At 32.4% G+C, this 21203-nt stretch overlaps 1 protein-coding gene across 1 annotated transcript in view; it reads right to left on the reverse strand.

Annotated features, from left to right (window-relative positions):
* Window positions 1-1364: 1364 nt before the first annotated feature.
* Window positions 1365-21203, reverse strand: part of LOC148601061 (uncharacterized) — a 53936-nt gene continuing 34097 nt past the window's right edge. Inside the window, exons 3-13 of the mRNA XM_088555549.1 lie at window positions 20560-20770; window positions 16802-17014; window positions 13376-13498; window positions 11829-12035; window positions 9306-9463; window positions 7482-7612; window positions 6495-6657; window positions 5788-5992; window positions 4067-4244; window positions 2869-3058; window positions 1365-2117 (exon numbers count right to left, since the gene is read on the reverse strand). Coding sequence (XP_088411675.1) covers window positions 1812-2117; window positions 2869-3058; window positions 4067-4244; window positions 5788-5992; window positions 6495-6657; window positions 7482-7612; window positions 9306-9463; window positions 11829-12035; window positions 13376-13498; window positions 16802-17014; window positions 20560-20770 — 2085 coding nt within the window. The 3' untranslated portion in view covers window positions 1365-1811. The remainder of the gene's footprint in view (window positions 2118-2868; window positions 3059-4066; window positions 4245-5787; window positions 5993-6494; window positions 6658-7481; window positions 7613-9305; window positions 9464-11828; window positions 12036-13375; window positions 13499-16801; window positions 17015-20559; window positions 20771-21203) is intronic.

Here is a 21203-nt window from a genome sequence, read left to right on the forward strand (position 1 = left end):
TTTTCCATGTCTGGTCTTTGTCCCTGGATAACATTCTTTTGATTACTGCTATAACCTTGGTTCCCTTGATTTCCCTTTTTGATATATGTACAAAAGAATTGTGTACACCTGTGAGCTGTAGCTTAAATGGAAAAACAGCTGGACGAAACATCATAAAATTGAACGGTACAACTCAGTTGTTATATGAAACATATATAGTCTACCTTTGCGAACAATTGATTTTCGTACATTTACCGTCGAGTCATTGAAGTCTGCAAATTGTAAGCCTTTGGATAGGAATGTTACATTTAAAGTGCCAAGACAATAATAAAAAAAAACACCTTCTCTGCAATGATTTCGTTATAAAGCCAAACGTTACGTTTTTGAAGTCCCTTGATATGACAGACTCTGTTTAGCATAGTTTGTGCATCATGTCATTACATTTGCATCAGAATTTATCGGGATAATTTAGAAGTCTATAAAATGAATTGCAATCTACACTAAATGACCTAGAAGTCACACGAAATGTAACCTTTTTTCTTCAAAGAATGGAAAACACAAATAAAAGCAAAGAATATTCAGCTGCTTACATTACAGTGTTTTGATTCAGATAAAGGGTTATGATTTTTCTACAATGAACTATCAAAGAAACATTTGTTTTTCGGTTGATATTGAAATTGATTCTTCATGCAGTATTTTAAGTAAAACAATAAAGATATAAAACAATGGCAGTTTTTAATATCTGATGAAGTCTAAAGTTTTGCCACGTATTAAACATGGTGATGTCACACCCCAGTATCACATTATCAACATTTATGACAACCCTTTATCGCAAGGTTTAATTTTATCGTAACCCTACTCGGTATTCCTTATCGTTTTCATTGCAGAATCTCTCGGACCCTTTGAATACAGTAAACCACAAGAATTTAAATGTATGATAAAGTGTATATTGCATCAGATATCTTTATTGAATGCCATATCAATCTCGATCAATATAAGCACTCGGACTAGAGGTCAGTGTGGTGATATAGAGATTGTCCAATGTTTTTGTCTATATGAAATACAAACTTTAAAACTTTTGTACGACAAAGAGCGTCTTGAACATAAAAAGTTATAGTTACACGAAACATGACAATAATGAAAATGGAATACTGCTATTAAAGAAAAATATTTATCGAGTCATTACGACAAGACTCGTTATACACTGTAGCAGTGACAGGTATGTGATTAAGGAAAAAAACTTTCCGAAAACACTTTTTTTCTTTTGTAAGATAAACAGACACGTAAATAAAAATAATTTGAATACAGAGAAACGTGTCTAAACGAAACCCGGAACCTGATAAAACAGTAACTAGTCGTCATTTTTCTACTAAATGAAATCTATCTTGAAAAACCTGAACTTTGTACCAAAAACTGATTAAAACCGTTTTGAGAGTGGTTTGATAGAGACAGGTTTCTCTTTAATGCTTAAAGCGGCGTGTTTATACACATGGTGTAAAAGATACAGGTATGACAAGCTCAAACCTTTTGTTTAAATTCGATCATAATAAATTTCTCTTAATCGGAGAAATTAAGCAGTTTGTAAATATATTTTTTTTTAAATTTACCGGCGAAACAATGTCCACTGTTGCATTTCCCAAATCTTACAAAGCAGAAGTGAAAGTTAACTTGCACTAAATAGCTATTCTGGATGTTAAAAAACGTATTTTTGCTAAGTACTCAAAGTTTTCTATTCTAGTATTCGGTACGTTGTGCTTTAGGTTATTAATAGACCTACTTTCATTTTAAATCACAATTATTTATATCACTTCCATGAATGTATGCATTTTTACTCAAGATGGCATTGGTGACATCGGCTTGTTATTGTCCTGTATATTTGTGATAGTCATCGTGTTCACCCCTTGTTCCAAATGTACTTCCAACTGGCTTGTACAATTTCCGTTTTTAAGCTGAAGTTCTTCCTTTTTCAGATCAACAAAACTTTTACATATAGACTTTGACTTTCTACGGTTTGATATTTCGCTTTGTACTTTTGTATTCTCCTTAAATACTTTGACTATATCTAAACCTTCTGTTATCACTGGGACAATGATTATAAAGATCGCAGCAAGGTATGCCCACACCTGCCCAAAAGTAACCTACAAAATGCATCTGCTTTATCATAACTGTTTTTATTAAGCATTCTATTAATGAAATATTTATAAATGTATAACGTGCGACGAACTCGTTCATCGTTATGATATGACTAAATCATTACATATCTGTCGTTAATCAATACTTCCGTCTTGACCCAGATTTGTCATTTTACGAGCAATGCAACGGGTGTTGGATAACGTTTACCCTATCAGTTCATCCGGTCCAGTCTCACTTCTTTTAAAAAAGATCGCGGTTACTTATTTTATTCTGACGTTTCAGTATCTATTCTTCTACTTAATTTGTTTTATTTATGTACCTTGTTCTAATCATGGCGTCCTTCATTTCACATTAAAATTTCGAATAGGCTTAAAGAGCGTCATTAAAAATAAAGTCTGATATTTTATTATAACCTTTGCGGACTTTTTATACAATGTCATTTGAGATGTGTTTCGGTGTTTATCGAAGCTAGTATTTAAGAGTTACCAATTTTGTTTGTGATTTGAAGAACAGATATAATCAAAGTACAAGAGATGTTTCGTCCTTCACTTAATCTTTCGGAAATATTGTTTTTGTTCTCTTTGATTTATTAAATATTTCTATCAATGCCTAAAAATTAAAATCAAATAGTTCGAATGCTAATTTCGTTCCACTAAATATTAATTTTCTGACTTATACAAACTATAGAATTTTACCAAACTGCATTGCAAATATTGGTCAAATAATATGGAAAACTGAATGTAAAAAATATCTTACCCAAACAACAAACCCAGTCTTTTCTAAGTTGCCAATAGCAACCATGACAACTGGCCATACTAATATTAGCAGTATGGTACATCCTACACTCCCGGCTAAGGCTATTGTGCTTGATGTTTTAAATGTCCTTTTAACATGTTCTATGTCTGGACGGCAATCTAGGGATTCTGCATCTTTAAGACCAAGCTCCCTGTGGAATATATACAAGATGTTTCCGTTAACCATGTCAAGAAATAAAAAAAATCATGTTTAAGACTCGGAAAAACCCAACAGGTATTTGCTAAAACAGGAAACCCGATTAATAATGATTTTTGTTCTCTGATATGGGCGAAGTGCTTTTACAATTTAGGGTGTGCATTGTTCTAACAACATAAAAGATACTACTTACAAAAATATACAAAACATAAGACAGATGATAAAATCAATCATTTTTTTTAAATTAAGTCCCATAAGTTTGAAACAAACATTATTTAAATAGTAATAGTAAATGACAAAAATCATTGAACAAGATGAACATTCTACAGGAAAAATATTTGAATCACTTTTAGCCTTTTTGAAGTATTGCGGAAATGTGGACCAACAGACAGAAAGACTTTAAGACAGTTATCCTGATATTCCTGTTGAAAGATAGCTGTTTTAAAACTACTAATTAAAATACAGACGCTTGTAAACGACATTCATTTATCAAGGAACATAATATAGAGAAACTTAAAACTCTAAAGTACAATTCAACCACAAGTTAATCGAAGGCTAATATTTAACACATTTATGGCAAGAATAGATAAAAAGTAATTTGCTTTTTTGATTTCAAGCATGTACTTCTATGCTATGAGCAAGTTATACAAAACCAACCTGGGTATTTTGTATAACCTGTTCGAAAGTTTGAAGCATTTCTTATGATTTAATTTTCTAATGCATTCCGGTCCAACCATCATGAATTATGAATTCATTGTCAATATAAATGCTAGTTTATTTTGGATTATTCGAATCAAGTGTGTGTATCTATCGACACTAATGTCGTACGCCACACAACCAAACCTAGTTATACAAAACAAAATTGTTTATTCAAAAAGAACTAACCAAACAGAAAAATTTTAAAAATTATATTAAAGTATGATAAAATGACTGATACATATACTTATCCGAATCTAAACTAGTAATTAATGAACTTATGTTCCACTCCACCGCATATACGTACGTGGCATATAACTCTGTCCATGGACTCAACGGACTATCAATATCTCTGGTAAGTTCCCATGTTTCATTGGACAAACAGCCACCTCTTTGTTTAGTCTGTACCAAACTGACAATGACACATACCAAACCACCAACACAAATTGATGTTAGATTACCTATTAACATGGGTAATTCCTTCCCTGAAAAAGCAACCATGATGTAAGGTAGAATATGAAATTACCAGGCGTTTTGTTTTGTTATTTCATTCAGTCATTTGATTGCCATTTCTAGGGAACCATTTACATCTGTTTACATTGTACAAAAACTCATTTTACTTTATAACGCAAATATGCCTTACATCTCAATTTAAGTTCAACCAATGAACGCTTTCTTTCAATTTCAGTCGTCTAGCTTGCTTTAGTGTGTGAGTTAGTGTAAACAAAACTTCGTCACTTCTTATCTCTGTTACAGCAAAATGTAACACTATAAGTCGAAGAACAAACTCAGTCCGCTTTCCCGATACAAGTGTTTGTATTGTCTTTATATTGTTTTTGTTCAAGTCAGGTTAATTAAAAATAAAGTGATAGATATTTCAAAGTGAAAAATTCATGTGTTAACCCAGCTGCACATTCAAATCATTTTACTTCGCTTTAAAACGATTAACAATACTACAAAGATAAAATTAATTAAATTTGGTATATGATTTGTAAAACAAAAATGACTCTTTAGGTCTCTTATTGAAAGAGTAATCAAGGGAACCAAGGTTATAGCGGTAATCAAAAGACTAAGACCAGACATGGAAAACAGACAAACACAACAAGGAAATAAAGTAACTAAAATGATACATACAAAGTAACAAAAGCAAACGAGAAACTAAAAACTGGGAGCATGGACCGGGTGCACCGGTAGGGTAAGCGTATGTTAAACTTCAGCGACAGTTCGTTGCATTTGGGTATATTGAGGTTTATAGCACACATAGTGAACTTGTTTACCAAAATTTAGGATACTCTCGAAGTAAATGTAAAACAAATGGCAATATCAAAGCAAAATCTGGAAAATAAAAGTAATCTATGTTGTGAGGTGACTCAAATTAAACGTCAATAAGAATAATCAATTTGCGAACGGCAGCCATGCTTAAACAGTACAAACGGAACTAAATACTAATAAAATATGAATAAAACGTAAAAAAAATGATAAATGTGAGCCCTAATTTTCGGCCTCACGGCCTTCGTCAGGGGCAAAAAGTATTAAAGATAAAGCTCAATCCCTACCACAGAGGAAATGTGTCCTTCAAAATTGACCTTGAGCATTATGAGATATGTATCAAATTGGAGATGAAAATTGCTGAAACGAAAACAGGGTTATGGTGACTAAATATACGAGTTTTGACATTCATTCCAAAGGGTTGGGCAGTCCCAATCAAGCTGATGATACCCTGCTCTGGGGACTTTCGTTGTTTTTCAAAGCCTTCATTGGAGGATACACCAAAGACATCGCCTTTGTATCTGGAAAGTTGGAAACCAGCCAAACGGTCCGGACTTGGTTTAAGTCAGGGACGGATCAAACGATTTTAAAAAGAGAATTACTATTTGCTCATTTTTGCTAAATTTTGCGAGGAATTTTTTTTTCAACTACAAAGGGTACCCCGGACCCACTGGACCCACTACTGCTGATATATTAGACACAAAGCATTTTACGAATAATATCATGAATTTAGAAATTCATGTTCTACAGAATTAGTACCTGTATTATCAATGAACTGGTGAAGACCATTTTCTTCAAACGATGCTGTTAAAAGCCATGTAACTAAGGCGAGACTTGTTCCCGTTATACTTCCTGCTATCATTCCGTCACCCGTCAATTTTTCCCAACACATACATAACACTATTGGTATGACTGCCGAACCAATCAAAATACCCATAAAAAGGTACAACCACCCTAAACTTAGCTGTATAAATAAGATATATATATATATATATGTTCAAAGATTTAATAACAGAACGCAAAATTATTTGTGAACACATTTTAACAGTTTTCTCATAAGTGCCATAGTAGACTTGGTAACATTATATAATACATTTGTATTTTCTATACAATATGAAAATTATAATACAAGGTTTGCTGCACTCAAGAGGCAAAGACGGAGTAAAAACTATGAGATCGCTTTTTATCATGTTCAACATTGTTATAGAGAAAAATACCATTTGTTTTTTATTCATAATATCTTTAAAACGAGAATTTTGGACCCTACATTAATTGTTTTGTTCTTATGTTCATCCATTTTCAGTTCGGTATTGTAATGTGTAATTTTTATTATATAAAGCATCCATCGCAGCAACGAAAGGAAAACATCAATTTAGACGATAATGTTACTTTAAAAGATTCGATAAAAAACAAAATAGCAATTAAGAAAATCATTTTTTGTGACTGTTCTTCAGTAATAAAATTACCTCCAGTATGTTTAATAAGACTGTCAATGGAATTATACAGAGGACTGTCCACATTAAACACCAATTCTTAATTCTTAGAAGGTAATCTACGTAGTCTCTGAATATTCCATGTGTTTTACAAGAATATGTAGGTTTTATTGTCCTCTTGCACATTCTTATTTGCCTGTAAGTGCAAATAGTTCAATGAACATTGTAAAACTAGAAAGTAAACGGTTAATTATATCAAATTGCATGTACTCAACAATAGTCTACGGCACGTTTACCCTACCGGTGCACCTGGTCCATGATCCCTGTTTTAAGTGGAGTTAGATTTGCTCATTTGATTTTGTTTACATTGCATCTATGATTTTAGTTACTTTGTGTTCTGTGTTGTGTATGTCTATTTTCCATATCTGGTCTTTGTCCTGTTACCTTGGTTCCCTTGATTACTCTTTGATTACCGCTATTACCTTGGTTCCCTTGATTACTCCTTAACGCTCATATCTTTAAGTTTCAGATGTATTATCCTGGTTCCCGGGAATACTTTCCAGGTATTAGCTACTAAAAATACACTTTCACGATCGGGAACCAGTCTATATATGTATTTAATGGTAATTATCTCCTTTTCCTGTATAGAAACTCTATGTTTTGCTTAATTGTTCCATTGCGTGCACTTTGTCCGATATACATTTATGGCTGCCATTATTATCTATGAAGGTAAAAATAGACATGTGTTTTAGATCAACTACAAAGGTATCAATCTCCTGCCAAATAGTATATTTGATATTTCAAAGCTGTACACCTCTGCTATACTCAGTACTTAAACCAGCTTATTATACAAATAAGTACAGTACAACGGAAGTAGCTTCTCGGATTCGTTATGAGTAGTGCTCGTGTGTTGTAATTTCTTTTATGACATCCTGAATAGCATAGCTAAAAGCTAGCGGAGTGATATGTATTGAATGAGGAACAGAATATGTCTGCGGAGGAGATTGCATATGTACTTACTTGTCATCGTTTTCACAACTGGTGCAGTTGGTCATACTGACACATTTACACTTGTCTCTTGGCATGGCTAATCGACCCCTAGCTCTGCCACATAGGATGCAACTATTAGCGTCGTGAACTGAACGGAAAGGCTTAATTGAAGAAATAAAATATGTCTGAGGTTCATAGATATAATCTTAAACATTTAAGTAGCACTCAAACAGGAGGTCATTTCTGCATGTCAAAAACCCACAGCATACACTTTTATTTCTTATTCAGAATCAGTTACAGACCACATAACCAGCGCTTTTGAGATAAATATTATGTAGATTGTACATAAAATGAGCACTTTGCAAGAATTATCGTTCTTGATTTTGTTCGATTTTATTGCTTTTAGTGGGAGATAAATGAATGATTCTATCAAAAGTACAGATCAGCCTATTGCAAGGTCTGTTGTTACGTAAAAATATAGCTTGTGTAGATTGTAAAGTATTGTTCGTTCGGTGGGTTTTTCTTCACAATGAATCACTTTAATATAGACAATGTCTGAACTTTATATAGACTTTTACTTAAGTATCCATAACATCTCTCCAAAAACGTATTATAATGATTTTAATTTTGAAATTTAATTTTGGTTTTTTTATTCGGCAAACGAATAAATGGTTCTTCAATCATTTGCATATTTTGATCCAAAACTAACAAAACTTATTAGAAATTTATGATTAAATTTGATGTTACAAATACAAGTTTGCTGTTTCGAAATCATACGGTACATGGATCTTATTTTAAATTGCTCATATTTTTCGTTGAAAGTTTCTTCTTTCTGAGAATAAGCAGTTTGATATGATTCGTTTGATTGGTAATTAAAATTGACCTCTTAAAAAAGAAAGGAAATCGAAAGGTATGCTATTCACAGCAAAGTTTTCCATGGTACTATTTATTCATTTTGTTAAAGAATACATCATATCAATATATATATATGTTATTATATAAAGTACGCATTGTTTTATAACTGGAGTGCTTTTACTTTTTCATTTCATCATTTATTAAATATTATATTATTTTGCTCATATATAAACCCTCACATAAACGTTGGGAGCTTGCTTGAGGGGTAACATTAGTCGAGGATTGAAATGAGACGTAATCACAGAAATGAGTTGCATATTCTGTTTTCCTATATTTTCACTATGATACTGGTATTTGTACTACTTGGTTAGGGATGTCGTTAGAAGTGGCCAATATGTAAATGGAAATGTAAAGACAGTTTACCAACACAACTGTTGAATACAGAAAAGTCTTTTGGTATATTACATAACAGGCTTAATACATATCAGATATGAGATGATTCGTGCATGTCAAAAACCAAAAAAAACCTACTTTCAATTCTAATTCCAAAACTGTCTTTCGTCTACCCTGGACTTTACTTTTTATGAGTATCTCGGCGGGTGTTCCTAGAAAAGCAGAGGACGCTTACCCTACCGGTGCACCTGGTCCATGCTCTCAGTTTTTAGAGGAGTCCGAGTTGCTTGGTGGGTATGATTTTGGTTACTTCGTATTCTTTGTTGTTTATGTCTGTTTTCCATGTCTGGTCTTTGTCCCTGGATTACATTCTTTTGATTACCGCTATAACATTGGTTTCCTTGATTACTCTTTGATCTAAACCTACTTACAGAATGTACTATAGTCACGTAAAAATATGGCGTATGTAGATCGAAAATGTATCAATTGTACAGTAAGTTTACTGCACATTGAATTACCTACCTCTATCAGTGACAGTTTCTGATTGTGTTTAGGAATGATACTCATATCACATAATTGAAATTATACCACCCTATTATATTTTACCTTAAGGTAAAGTTGATAGACATCATACACTAATATTGATGTTACAGCCATGACTTCAGCTGACCCTGTAGATGTTATGGCCATCAAAATCATCACACAAATCATGAATTCCCCAGGTCTCCCTAGCAACTCTTTGGCTATTATTGGTGGGACTAAACCTTTAATTATAAATTAATTAGAGTTCAATTTACGAAGTTGAGTGAATAAGACAAAATACATTGGCGATTGTAGTGATTCTAAAAACGACATATACATGCACTAAACAAGATAATTTTGTACGAATGAATGCACTGGATATCATTTAAGTCTTAGGTCTTATAAGAAAAAATCAGTTTGAGTATATATTTATTCAATTGACCATTGTTTTGTTCGTCACGGACGTTACTAGGTCATACTTCTTGTTTGGAGATTTCCAGGACCAAAATTATATATTTCTCAAAATTGTAATAAATTTGTTCGTTTGAAATATGACAAAACCCCGGGCTTTATATCCCAAACCAAGCCTACAAATGCGCCTTGTCTTGTTTAAAGGTTTAGTCTGTGTTGCACTATATTCTTGTTGCTTTGGTTCTGAGTTCTTACATTTAAAGTTAATTACAAAAACTTCTGATATTTCAATGGAACCAATACACAAATAAGTCTGTCAACAAACAACAATCTGAGTGCCATCAAATAACATTTACTTCAACAGACTTATGTAACATATTTATATTTAGCATGGAAAGAAAGACAAAGATGAATATATCTGTGATATGGCATTGTTATAAATTCGGAAGATATATTTTCTTCCTTTAAAGGTTTTTCTTGTTAAGTAAAAAATTATTTTAGATTGTTTATCCCCGACTCGTCCCAACCCACAACAAATATACTGAATTACTTGGTCCGTCCAGCAGTAGTACGAACTTTATATTTTGGGACAGCTGATTAATAATATTGCTGAATTAAATTAATGTCTTTTTAGCACAATAAACACCAAATATACTTAATCATCTCATACATCAGTTTAAATCAGCACTTATAACATCGAATCTCATCATCTTGGTACGTGTTTTAATTTGAAAAAAAAACTACGCTGCACTTTACTACATGAATAACTTTTATATACTTTTTTTATGTACTTTTATATAGCTCAATGGCCTAAAATAAGGTTAATATTTGTGACATTAATTGACATTACAACTTAGGTAATTTTGTATAAATCGAACCAAATAATTAACGAATGTAATCAAACGAATAATTTTACCGTAACTTTTCCAATCGGACTGTTTTAAATTACATTGAGTATTTAACTTCCGGAAATTTACTTCAGATGTTTTAGACATTCATTATATTATGCATTTAAGCGTTTAATTGAAATCAAACATGATGTCATAGGTTTGTTATAAATTCATTGATTCTGACGTTGAAGACATTTTTTTGTACAAAAGTCCATGACTTGAAAAAAATAATCATCTCGTCGTAAAGCATAGAGTTAAGCTCAATTGCTTTTCAAATTACCAAAGAAATCCAACGAAACGATATCTTCTGTCAGCCAGATGTAAAGTTTATTAGGTACGAATAATGCATAAAGGAGTGTTTTATAAGGTTATTCCATGAAACAAATGTACAGCATACTGAAATCTATATTTATAATTGACTGGTATTTTTTGTAATTTAAAACCACTGAGGCAGTGCCACTGTAACAGTGCCAGTTGACCCTAAGGTTATGCAGTAGCAATGTTGTAAATATTTGTCTAAATTGAACAATATCACAAATTGGTATTTTATAATGCAATACCTACCAATATAACTTTACATTTTTGTTGGTGGTATCGAAGATGTGAAACATCGCCCTTTAAGTGTTTGCTACACCTCACAGGATATCAAGTTTTGTTTTGTTTGACTGTTTATTTCAATTCTTTATTCTTGTGCATTTGTCCGGAACGCATTATCTAATTTACTATTTAAATGCGTTTGACGAATCTTCTATTTAAAAATTGAATGTTTCAGACTGCTAACAAATAGGCTTCTGCTGTAAGATTGAAGTCGTCACTACAGAAGTTTTATTGTCGTCATCATGAACTCGTGGATCGCTACGGTGTATCCATCTGCGCCATGAAAACTGATTTGTTGAACGTGTCATAGTTTTCCTTTCCTCTTTCGTCTACCCCGGATATGAATTTTTATGAACAACTCGGCGGTTGTTTCTAGAAGAGCAGATGACGCTTACCCTACCGGTGCACCCGGTCCATGCTTCCAGTTTTTGATGGAGTTTGAATTGCTCATTTGCTTTTGTTTCTTTGTGTTTATGATTTTAGTTACTTTGTGTTCTTTGTTGTGTATGTCTGTTTTCCATGTCTTGTCTTTGCCCCTGGATTGATTACATTCTTTTGATTACCGCTATAACCTTGGTTCCCTTGATTACTCTTTCATTTTCGATGTTTCATCATGACTGTGTTAAATTTTGAATGAAAAGTGCTTCGTCATGAGACTAGCAGATTTAAATGATATACACAGCAAATGTAATTATTAAATAATAAGTACCTGAATTTACACTTTCATCTGAAAGTAAGGGTGCATTTTGTTGTGCGCTTAGCGCTATATATCCCAGACCTGTTGTAGAAGCAAATGCGAACGGGATGGCAAACCAGCATATTCCCCCAAATATGAAACCAAAGACTCCCTCTTTTGGTTTTGCCGCAACAGAACTTTGCCAGTAAGACTGATCTACAAACACTGTTCCAAAATTTCCTGAAGAATAATAAAAAAAAATAGGGAAAGTTATTAAATTAAACTAACATATAATATTTGCTTAATATTTGCTTCCTCATTCTAAACTCTATGGTATGAACATATCACATTATCTATCATGTCTAAAGAAAAAAGTTTTTTTTTTCATGGAAATAGGGCATGCTTATGTTTCGTTATATTTACAAGACGTCACAACACGTTTACCTGTGATGTCATAAAGAATAGCTTAAAAACGTTTGGGTGGACATTCTCACACATGTGGTCTTGAATGTTCAAGTTAAACGGAGTTTAACCAATAGAATTTTCTTTTGACTCAAAAGTCTTTTCCGAACGCCCTAATTACTGAAATAGTTTTTTATTTACATGATGCCATTAAATGTTTTAATGGGACGTAACAATGGTCGTGTGTTTTATCTATTATCTATGCCATAGGGAAAAGAATTCTTCAATGGCCATACATACCTCTTGTCTCAGTAGTGAGGAATTATATTTTAACTGAGAGTCCTAGACGCCCCAGACACCAAAGATTAAGATTTCAAGTTCTTTTGTGAATATCAACTGAATCAGAAGACATATTTAAATCTTAAATCTGAGGATGTCTGAGATTTCCTGGTGTCGCATTGTATCATATTATTACACGACTTATTTCTCACAAACGTTGTGATTTCTCACCTAAAGCTAAGAAAAAGTAACAAAAATTTGTCTTTAAGAAACAAAAGTTTTCATTACCATTGTGTTAAACATATGTTGAAGGTAACGTTTTTTCCATCACGTCAGTAGATTTTTGTGCACTAAAAATATGTATCTCTATATAAATTTGCAAAATAAATGAAACTGATATTCACTGTGATGGGGTCTACCAATAGTTGCATGACTTCACAAATATACATTCGACAGACACATTTCCCATTTCAGTTGGAAAAAAGTTTCCTAATAGAAATTGCTTGGTATTTTTTTATTGAAAAAGTCACAATGGTTTGCTTTATCTTTTCAATCATGTATTTAATATTGTTTTATTTTATATGTGTTTGCCTTTTTTTTCAAAACTGTGTACTTACACAGTTTTTTAGAATATCATTTGAAAATAGTTTATTCTCCCCAATAATAAAAATGTTTTCACGTTATACTACTGTGTAGTTTCGCGGGTGCCTTTATTTTTCGCATCTTCAGATTTAATGGAATGGAAATCATATGAAAAAAAATTATCTATAATTTGAAGAGCTTTTATTTTTTCTTCTGAAGAGTCATTTTGTCACATGAGGTGAATGAGTTTTCAACAAGTGGAATGCACCTTTTTATTAACAGAGGTTCACATATATTACCATAATAAGCATACTCACCAACAATATTTATTAGACCAAACATAAGTCCAGGTTTTGAAAGAATTGTCAAAAAGCTGTTGTCCTGGTTTTCATCCGGGCCGTTGCTACAGGCAACGTATTGGTAGATAACACTTTTACTTCCTGCAATTAAAATAAGTTCTAGAAATCATACATTGAAGTAGTATTATAACCCTTTATCATGGGAATTGGTTAATTTCTTAGTGTGTACATAACGGTTGTACCAATATAATTATAAATGGTGAGATCGAATTCATCATTTTGCTTTTTAGCCGTCCTTCTAACATAACCCATTCGATTTTGCATCAGAGGAATATTTGTATTTATTGTTTAACGGGCACATTTTGCGCCTAACTCAAAACTCGTGGGGTTTGGTTAGCTTATGAGCTAGTGTTAGAGTCTTTCGTAATACGAAGACTCTTAAGGTAAGGAAAATGTGGCAGGACGGTAGTGATATTAAAATATCCAATTATTTGACTTGGTTTAAGGAATAATTTTCCGAATCGGTTTGTCGTTGGCTTGACATTGAGGGGTCTAGGGTTCAATCCTTGGTGGCGGATTTAGTCAAATCAAGTATTTGTTATATTGTCATTTGTATTTCATTTTTTTACGCGATTTTAATACCATTTGTAAAATATGCCTGTACATCTGTATACATATGTTTTTTTTTTATTGGTTTTGCAGAGTAAAGTATATATTAGTATACTTTTGAAACGAAATTATTAAATTGAATCATTTCTTGTAGAGTTTTGATAATCCATGTCACATATTGATCTTGAAAAAAAAACATCTGTCTGTAATACCTTTTTACCATGATATAGCATTTAACGTAAACAATCTAACGTGATATTAATACGAAATTAAGATAACAGAAATCTTACTAAGAATCAAAGAATGAAAGAGGACAAAAATGATTAATGGTAAAATATTAAAGTCTCATACTTATATCAACATTAATATTAAACTCGTAGGCGTGATGTCAATAAAGATTTTCAACGGAATTCGTGACCACGTCGTGTTTATTCACGGCATCTGCTTGATTAGATATGTATTGCATTTCGAATTAAAGAAATCATAAGACATGTTTTTTTCAACAATTATTGTAGCACTTCGATATAGGTTCATATAAGAATGATGTGTAGGTTAAAAAGTCCGTTTTCTTTGTAACTTTCTTTACATTCATTTAGTATGTATCTGTAAGATATAAAAACCAACACCAGAAATGATGTATGTCCTATAGTGAGAAGAAATCAATTATCAGAAGATACAAATCTTATGTTTCATTAACTATCATTCAACTCTCAATGGTAACACATTTTTCTTAGAATACCATTTATTGTAAAATGAATAATCAAGGGAACCACGATTCTAGCGAAAATCAAACGACTATATTCCAAGGATAAAACGAGACATACATATACAATGACAAAGATGAAATAACCAAAAGAACACTTATAAAGAAACAAAAGTAACTGAGCACCCCGGACTTCTCTACAAACTTGGAGCATTGACCAGGTGATCCGATATGGTAAGCGTTCTCTGCTTTTCTAGAAACAACCATGGACTTGCTCATAAAATGTTCCGTCCCGGATTAGTTAAAGAGGAAAGGAAAATTAAATTCTCTCATTGTTATAAAGTTTTATTATTTTTATTTTTGTTTTATTACTTTTGTCTAAATGTGCAGGGTTCTTAGGTGGGCCTGTACATGAGACATTAAATAGAATAGTATTTTTCTATTGTTAAAAATCACTCCATCATCGTTCTTTCATGATTATTTATAAAACTCTTATATGAAAGTTGCATAACTGCTTCCGCTACTCTACGACTTCCTACCTACAGAATTTCTAAGAAATTGGTCTATTTATTTACTGTAGCGGTAGAAATTCCTACGGCGTAATACTTTATTGACATGCATTGAGGGATTAGGAACCAATAGCAACAAAGGAAGTGATTGATGAAATTGATTTCAAATACAGAAACTAGTTTGACCTATCAAGAGGCAGTACAGCGGTATGATGTATGAGTAAAAGAACTGTTTTCTTAACTGCTGATCCACCATAATGTGAATTACACAATGCTAATGAAATCTCTTTGGAAAAGCGAAAATAGAAAAAAAAATGGTATGGAGAAATAGAGATTGAAAGAAAAAAGAATATAAATAACAAAGTACACGTACTACAACATAATTCAGCACGCATTTTTTTTAAATAAACAAGGTCTAGCCTTACCACATTTGTCAAAGGAAACTGTTGCCAGAAGGTAAATCGTTAGTCATCAACATCTTAGAAAAAATATCTGTGGTCCTTTTCACAAAAAAATCGTGTAAAATTAGTGATAAGTTATGACGTCACAATAATTTTATTTACTATGACGTCATAACTTATGACTAATTTTACACTTACAATTTTTTTGTGAAAAGGACCACTGTTTATTTACTGTAGTGATAGAAGTATCTACAGCATAATTCTTTATTTATATGCATCCCCTTGTGGCCATGAGGGATTGGGTATCAATGCAAACAACAGAAATGTTGGTGAAATCAAGTACAAGTGCACATATAATTCAGACACTGTCAATGGTAAAGTGATTCATGGTGAAAAAAAACCACCAAACTAACAATGCTTTACACGTATTATTTTACATATTTCATACTTTCAAATAACGATAATTATATCTGACTTTGGATATGAACATATTAGAAAATCACACATTCATCTCCCACTAAAATCAAACAAATTACACTAAGTTAAGAACGATTACTCTTGCAAAGTGCCAATTTCATGATCTTTATATTTTTTATCTCAAACGCTCAACAACCAAATAGTAAAATATTTATGTTGATATCTTCAGTAACTGTTGCTGAAAAAGAAATAACACTAAATTCGGTATTTTTTTGACATGCATGAATCACTTTCTGTCTGATTTTTAGAAAGACTGCTACTTAAGTTTAATATAATTATTGCTTTGCGAAGTACAAATGTATGGTGAATAATTTAGGAAGAAAATATTTCATGTTTTCTTTTCCTAACATCAGTGAAATCATGCGGTATCACTATATAAAGATATATTAGCACTAGTACTAGAAGATCCTTCGTATATTTCTACCATATATTGTGTGGATTATCAGGCAGGTAATTCGAATGATAAGATTTTAAATTCTACGTAAAACATTGATCAATAAACTTAACTTTTTGGACAACTAATTTGGTGCGCTCTAAAACTGGATTTAACTTGTTCAAATACCTGTATCCAATCAGTGCCATAGCACTTTTTGCCATTTTTTTATTTTTGCCTTGATAGTTCAATTGGCAATGTGAATTTCCTTTATTGACCTTTTGACCTTTCCTTCTGACTATTGCCAGGAGGTTTTGCTAGTTCATTATTCGTTTTATAACCCTTTCGAGAACAATCTCTATTATACATTACCTAATGGATTGGTCACATTATCTCCATCATTATAGACTTTATGTATGATGATCAACATGATAATGTAAATTAATGCTGTGTTGAAGTAGGACACATAAAATGTAGCCCCAAGTCCTCCAATAAAAGTGTAGGTGCCAATAACCGCAGCAACCAAAACAGTAGAAAACTCAACGCTTAATCCTTTAACAAGGCTGGTTAAAACTGCTGCCCCACCTATAAAATGAAATACACAATGAACGGAAAATCCATTTGTATGATAAATGAGGCAAAGATGAAACGGAGAAGTAAAGATTGAAAAAACATAAAAATATAGAGAAAAAACAAGTAGTAGGCATAGGTCTTTTAGATAGAGAAAGAGCAATCGTGTGGTTCTATGATAGTACTTAAATTCGTGGATACCAATTTTCGTGGTTTAGGGGTAAATGATCAGTTCATTGATTCTTGAATTCGTGGGTTTGACAACTCTGTCATACATTGGAATGGAATATTTTCTTTCCGTTGAGAACCAAATTTCTTTGTTAACCAAAACCCAAAATCCACGAAAATTGGTACCCAACGAATAACAATACTTACCCAGTACTCATACTGCCGACGAGCCTAATCTTACAAAATTTGCCATACGTCTATTAGAAGTAAAACTGCCAGTTGCTGCATTTCACAGCATGTACATTGTAGCAGTATGTAAGTCTAACAAACATACTAGTAGAAATAATTACGATGAATAAATATTGTAAATTATGTGATCTTTCATAACTGCTAAATTTACAACAAAGCTTAGTGCTTCAGAATTAAAGTTAAATTCAATAATCCAAAATACCGACATATCACACTGTGATTTGGACTGAACTCATTAGTTTTCATGTATGCTTTGACTGGAAAATAATTATCGCGTGTTTTAGTTATATTTCAGGAAATACGGTTGTTTTGCCGTACTACTAAAGATCAGGCTTATATACACTAAATTATACCAAACCCATAACTTCTATGTTTTATGGTTAATCAGAACACAGATAGCTTGTGACCTCGATTTGAAGGTTAATGAACTTCAAAAGAGGCTAAATAGTAAAAAATAAAAGCAAAAGCGACATTATTATTGAATCTAATTCGTACATTCAATTTCATTAAAAACATTCAATGATTAGTTCCATAGTCTGTGTAGTTTCTACATTACCCTTTTAAACATGGGTTTCCTAAGCTTTTTGTTAGTGAAGTGAACTTGTAATACATTTAAAATTTGGAAAATAAAGTCCTGAGAGACCCATCTAAAACTTGAGCTCTAGCAATATCAATTCCAACAAAAAAACCTAGGATGACGTCAAGCGCTCCGGAAGGGTAAGCATGTCTAGTTTTTGTCAGTGGCACCTGCCATATTGCAAGTATAATTCGATAATAATCTAGGCGCAATAAAGCACTTCCATGACACGTGTCAAACAATATTGACGTTAGGACGTAATCATTCATTTTTATTTAGTATTGTGTTGTAATCCTAGTAGATAACTTGGAAATAGCCAACAAATATCCAAAATTGACAATTTAGAGTACGGTAACAAAAAATCACCATAAAACATACACCACCGTCTATTTTTTTTAAATAAGAGAATTTGATCGTGACTTAATCTCCAAAAACAGTAAAAAATTAACATATGGCAAACAATTTACTTAGAAGATTTCAATAGAAATAAAATGTATTTCTCTCTGAACGCGTTAACACGATATTACGACGTTCCTAATAAAATATCAAATAATTTTACAAATATATGAGATTGAAAATCGGAAATATCTACATTTAGTAAAACTTGTGTCCTATCCTTTTTGTAAAGTCACTAAACTTTTTGTAAACTAAACAAAGGCTGAATATTCACCTAATTGAGAAGTTAATTTGACAATACCCGCGCTCAAAGTAAGGTCTGAGTATGAACCAGATGAAGGTGTATCAGTTGTTCGTTTTGCTAGATTAGACGTAGGTAACTCGATAAAAATTAGTTGTTAAATTATACGCTTAAATTTCTGTGGAAATGAACATTGTTGTATTATTTAACTCTATCTAATATATAGATATCAATGAAACGTCGAATGTTTCCTGTGAAATAAATTTTGATAATTTACATTTTATAGTTAAATTTAGGGCCTTTCCCCCGCAATAATGGCACACCGCTTCTGACGTGGCATTAACTTTATTTGACCTCAATGATGGTTTGAAATATCAACTTACCAATCAAATCACTTGGATTTTGTATGATATTCAAAACAGTTCTGTGAGAAAATTTATATAATTATAGGATTATCAATTGGTTATCGTGAATATACAAATTAAGGTCGTTCGTTAAGGAAGCCTCGAGATTCAAATCGTTTACGGAACATGTTCCATGTAATCAATACATTTTGGCGTTTAATGACACTTGTGACCTTATTTTGACTTTTTTCGATTTCAACAGTCCTGTAAGTATTATAAAACGCATATGTGAAAGTTAAGATTTGTTAATTACATGTTTCCCAATAAATCAGCGGTTATTTTTAAATTAATGTTTTTTATCTAGTTATTAAAGAGTAATCAAGGAAACAAAGGTTCTAGCGGTAATCAAAAGAAAGTAATCCGGGAATAAAGACCAATCTTGGAAAACAGACATACACAACAAAGAAATTAAGTAACTAAAATAATATATACAAAGTAAGAAAAGCAAATGAGCAACTCGTACTCCACTAAAATTGGGAGCATGGACCAGGTGCAATGGTAAGGTTAGCGTCCTCTGCTTTTCTAGAAACGCTCCCCGAGTTGCTCATAAAAGTCAAGTCAGGAGTAGACGAAAAAGGAAAAGACAACTATGACACGATGATGAAATCAGTTTTCATGATTGATACACCATAACAATCCACGAGTTCATGATGTCGACCATAATACTTCTGTAGTGACGACTTCAATCTTGTAGCAACATAACCCTGTTCAAGAAGCCTAACTGTAAGAGTCCTAGCGTTATACAAAAAGTCTGCTGCGTAGTTATGGCAAGCTCTGGCATAACGTATGAGTTGTGATATTAAAACTCCATACGCAGGTGCTGAAGGGATGTTGCCACAGATGAAAAGAAAGTTGACAATTCTGAATGAAATGTCATCACGTTTGTCGAAAAGTTTGGTCGACAGTTTTCCCTTACGATCGATCTCTAAGTGTAGGTCAAGATATGAGGCTGACTTCACAGTGTCTGTAGTATCCTTTATCTCAAGTTCTTTGGGGTAGATGCGATGTATTTAGTCCCCGAAACTAGTATTGTTTATCGATAATACGTCATCTATATAGCGGAAACTAAAACATGCATAGACCACTTATTCAAAGTTCTCAAGTTGAATTGTTTCAGCATAAAAAAATCATGTTCAATTTTTCATCAACGATCCTCAGCAGAATTATCTAATTGAGAAAGAATGACCGACTAGAGGCGTAGTACGATTTTCAGAATCCATGTACCATTCGCCAATCATCATACATTTAGTTAAGTTACCAAGAAGTAATTCACCGTCATTTTGAATATAGTTAAAAGTGTTTATTATTCACTTTTGATTAACAGTATAAGCTTTGTTTTATGTATAAAAAAGAATAAAAGTCGAAAAAAAGAACAAAAAACAAAAACAAACAAAACAAAACAAAACGAACCAAAAAAAAAAAACCTCACAATTTCTATTGCCCAAATAACTGTTTCCAATAATAACTGAACCAATTATGCTAGCATGCATGCTGGTTGTATTAGGGCATATTTATTGTTACTTACCTAACATAAGCATTGCAGTTACAATGATATTTGTTAATAATCCGAATATACAAAAAGTAATATGTGTCTTCTTGTCAAATCTTGCTCTTATGACTTGCAGAAATGTTTTAGCTCCAGGGGCACGTATTTTGAGCTGGGCTGATATAACTGAGAACAGGAGTATTTGTATTGAAGCTCCAGCTGCGTACCAAAAAGGTCCACTAATACCATACTACAAAATAGAATTTGGCAAACATTAAAAGTAGTACGACAATTTTTTTTATAAAATGTAGAAATATTACATAATTTTCATATTGTTATACATAAGATACTCTATCGGCTTTGAAGAAATAAATTGAGAGGGTTATAGTACTTCTCTTTCCATCTGCTCTTTAAAGGGTGTTAAGTATATAAGAAGACAATGCGGTACGTATCATGCTTTCAAGTAATAAGTATTATCGCTATTGTATAACTTTGCTTCAAACATGAGAATTCCTTCCCAATACTAGGAATGCGAGAATAAAAGCAATCGCTAGCCTTCGGGACTTTCTAGTGGGTGTAAAAGTCATAAAATGGACATGAAATAAAAAGGAAGGATACAATATCCATAAATCTGGGACAAATACCCAAAACCATTTAAATTATAACTTACAAAATATATATAT

Source organism: Perna viridis, chromosome 12, assembly GCF_037379345.1.
Source record: "Perna viridis isolate PV_CMFRI_1.1 ecotype Kerala chromosome 12, ASM3737934v1, whole genome shotgun sequence".
Taxonomy (NCBI): Eukaryota; Metazoa; Mollusca; class Bivalvia; order Mytilida; family Mytilidae; genus Perna; species Perna viridis.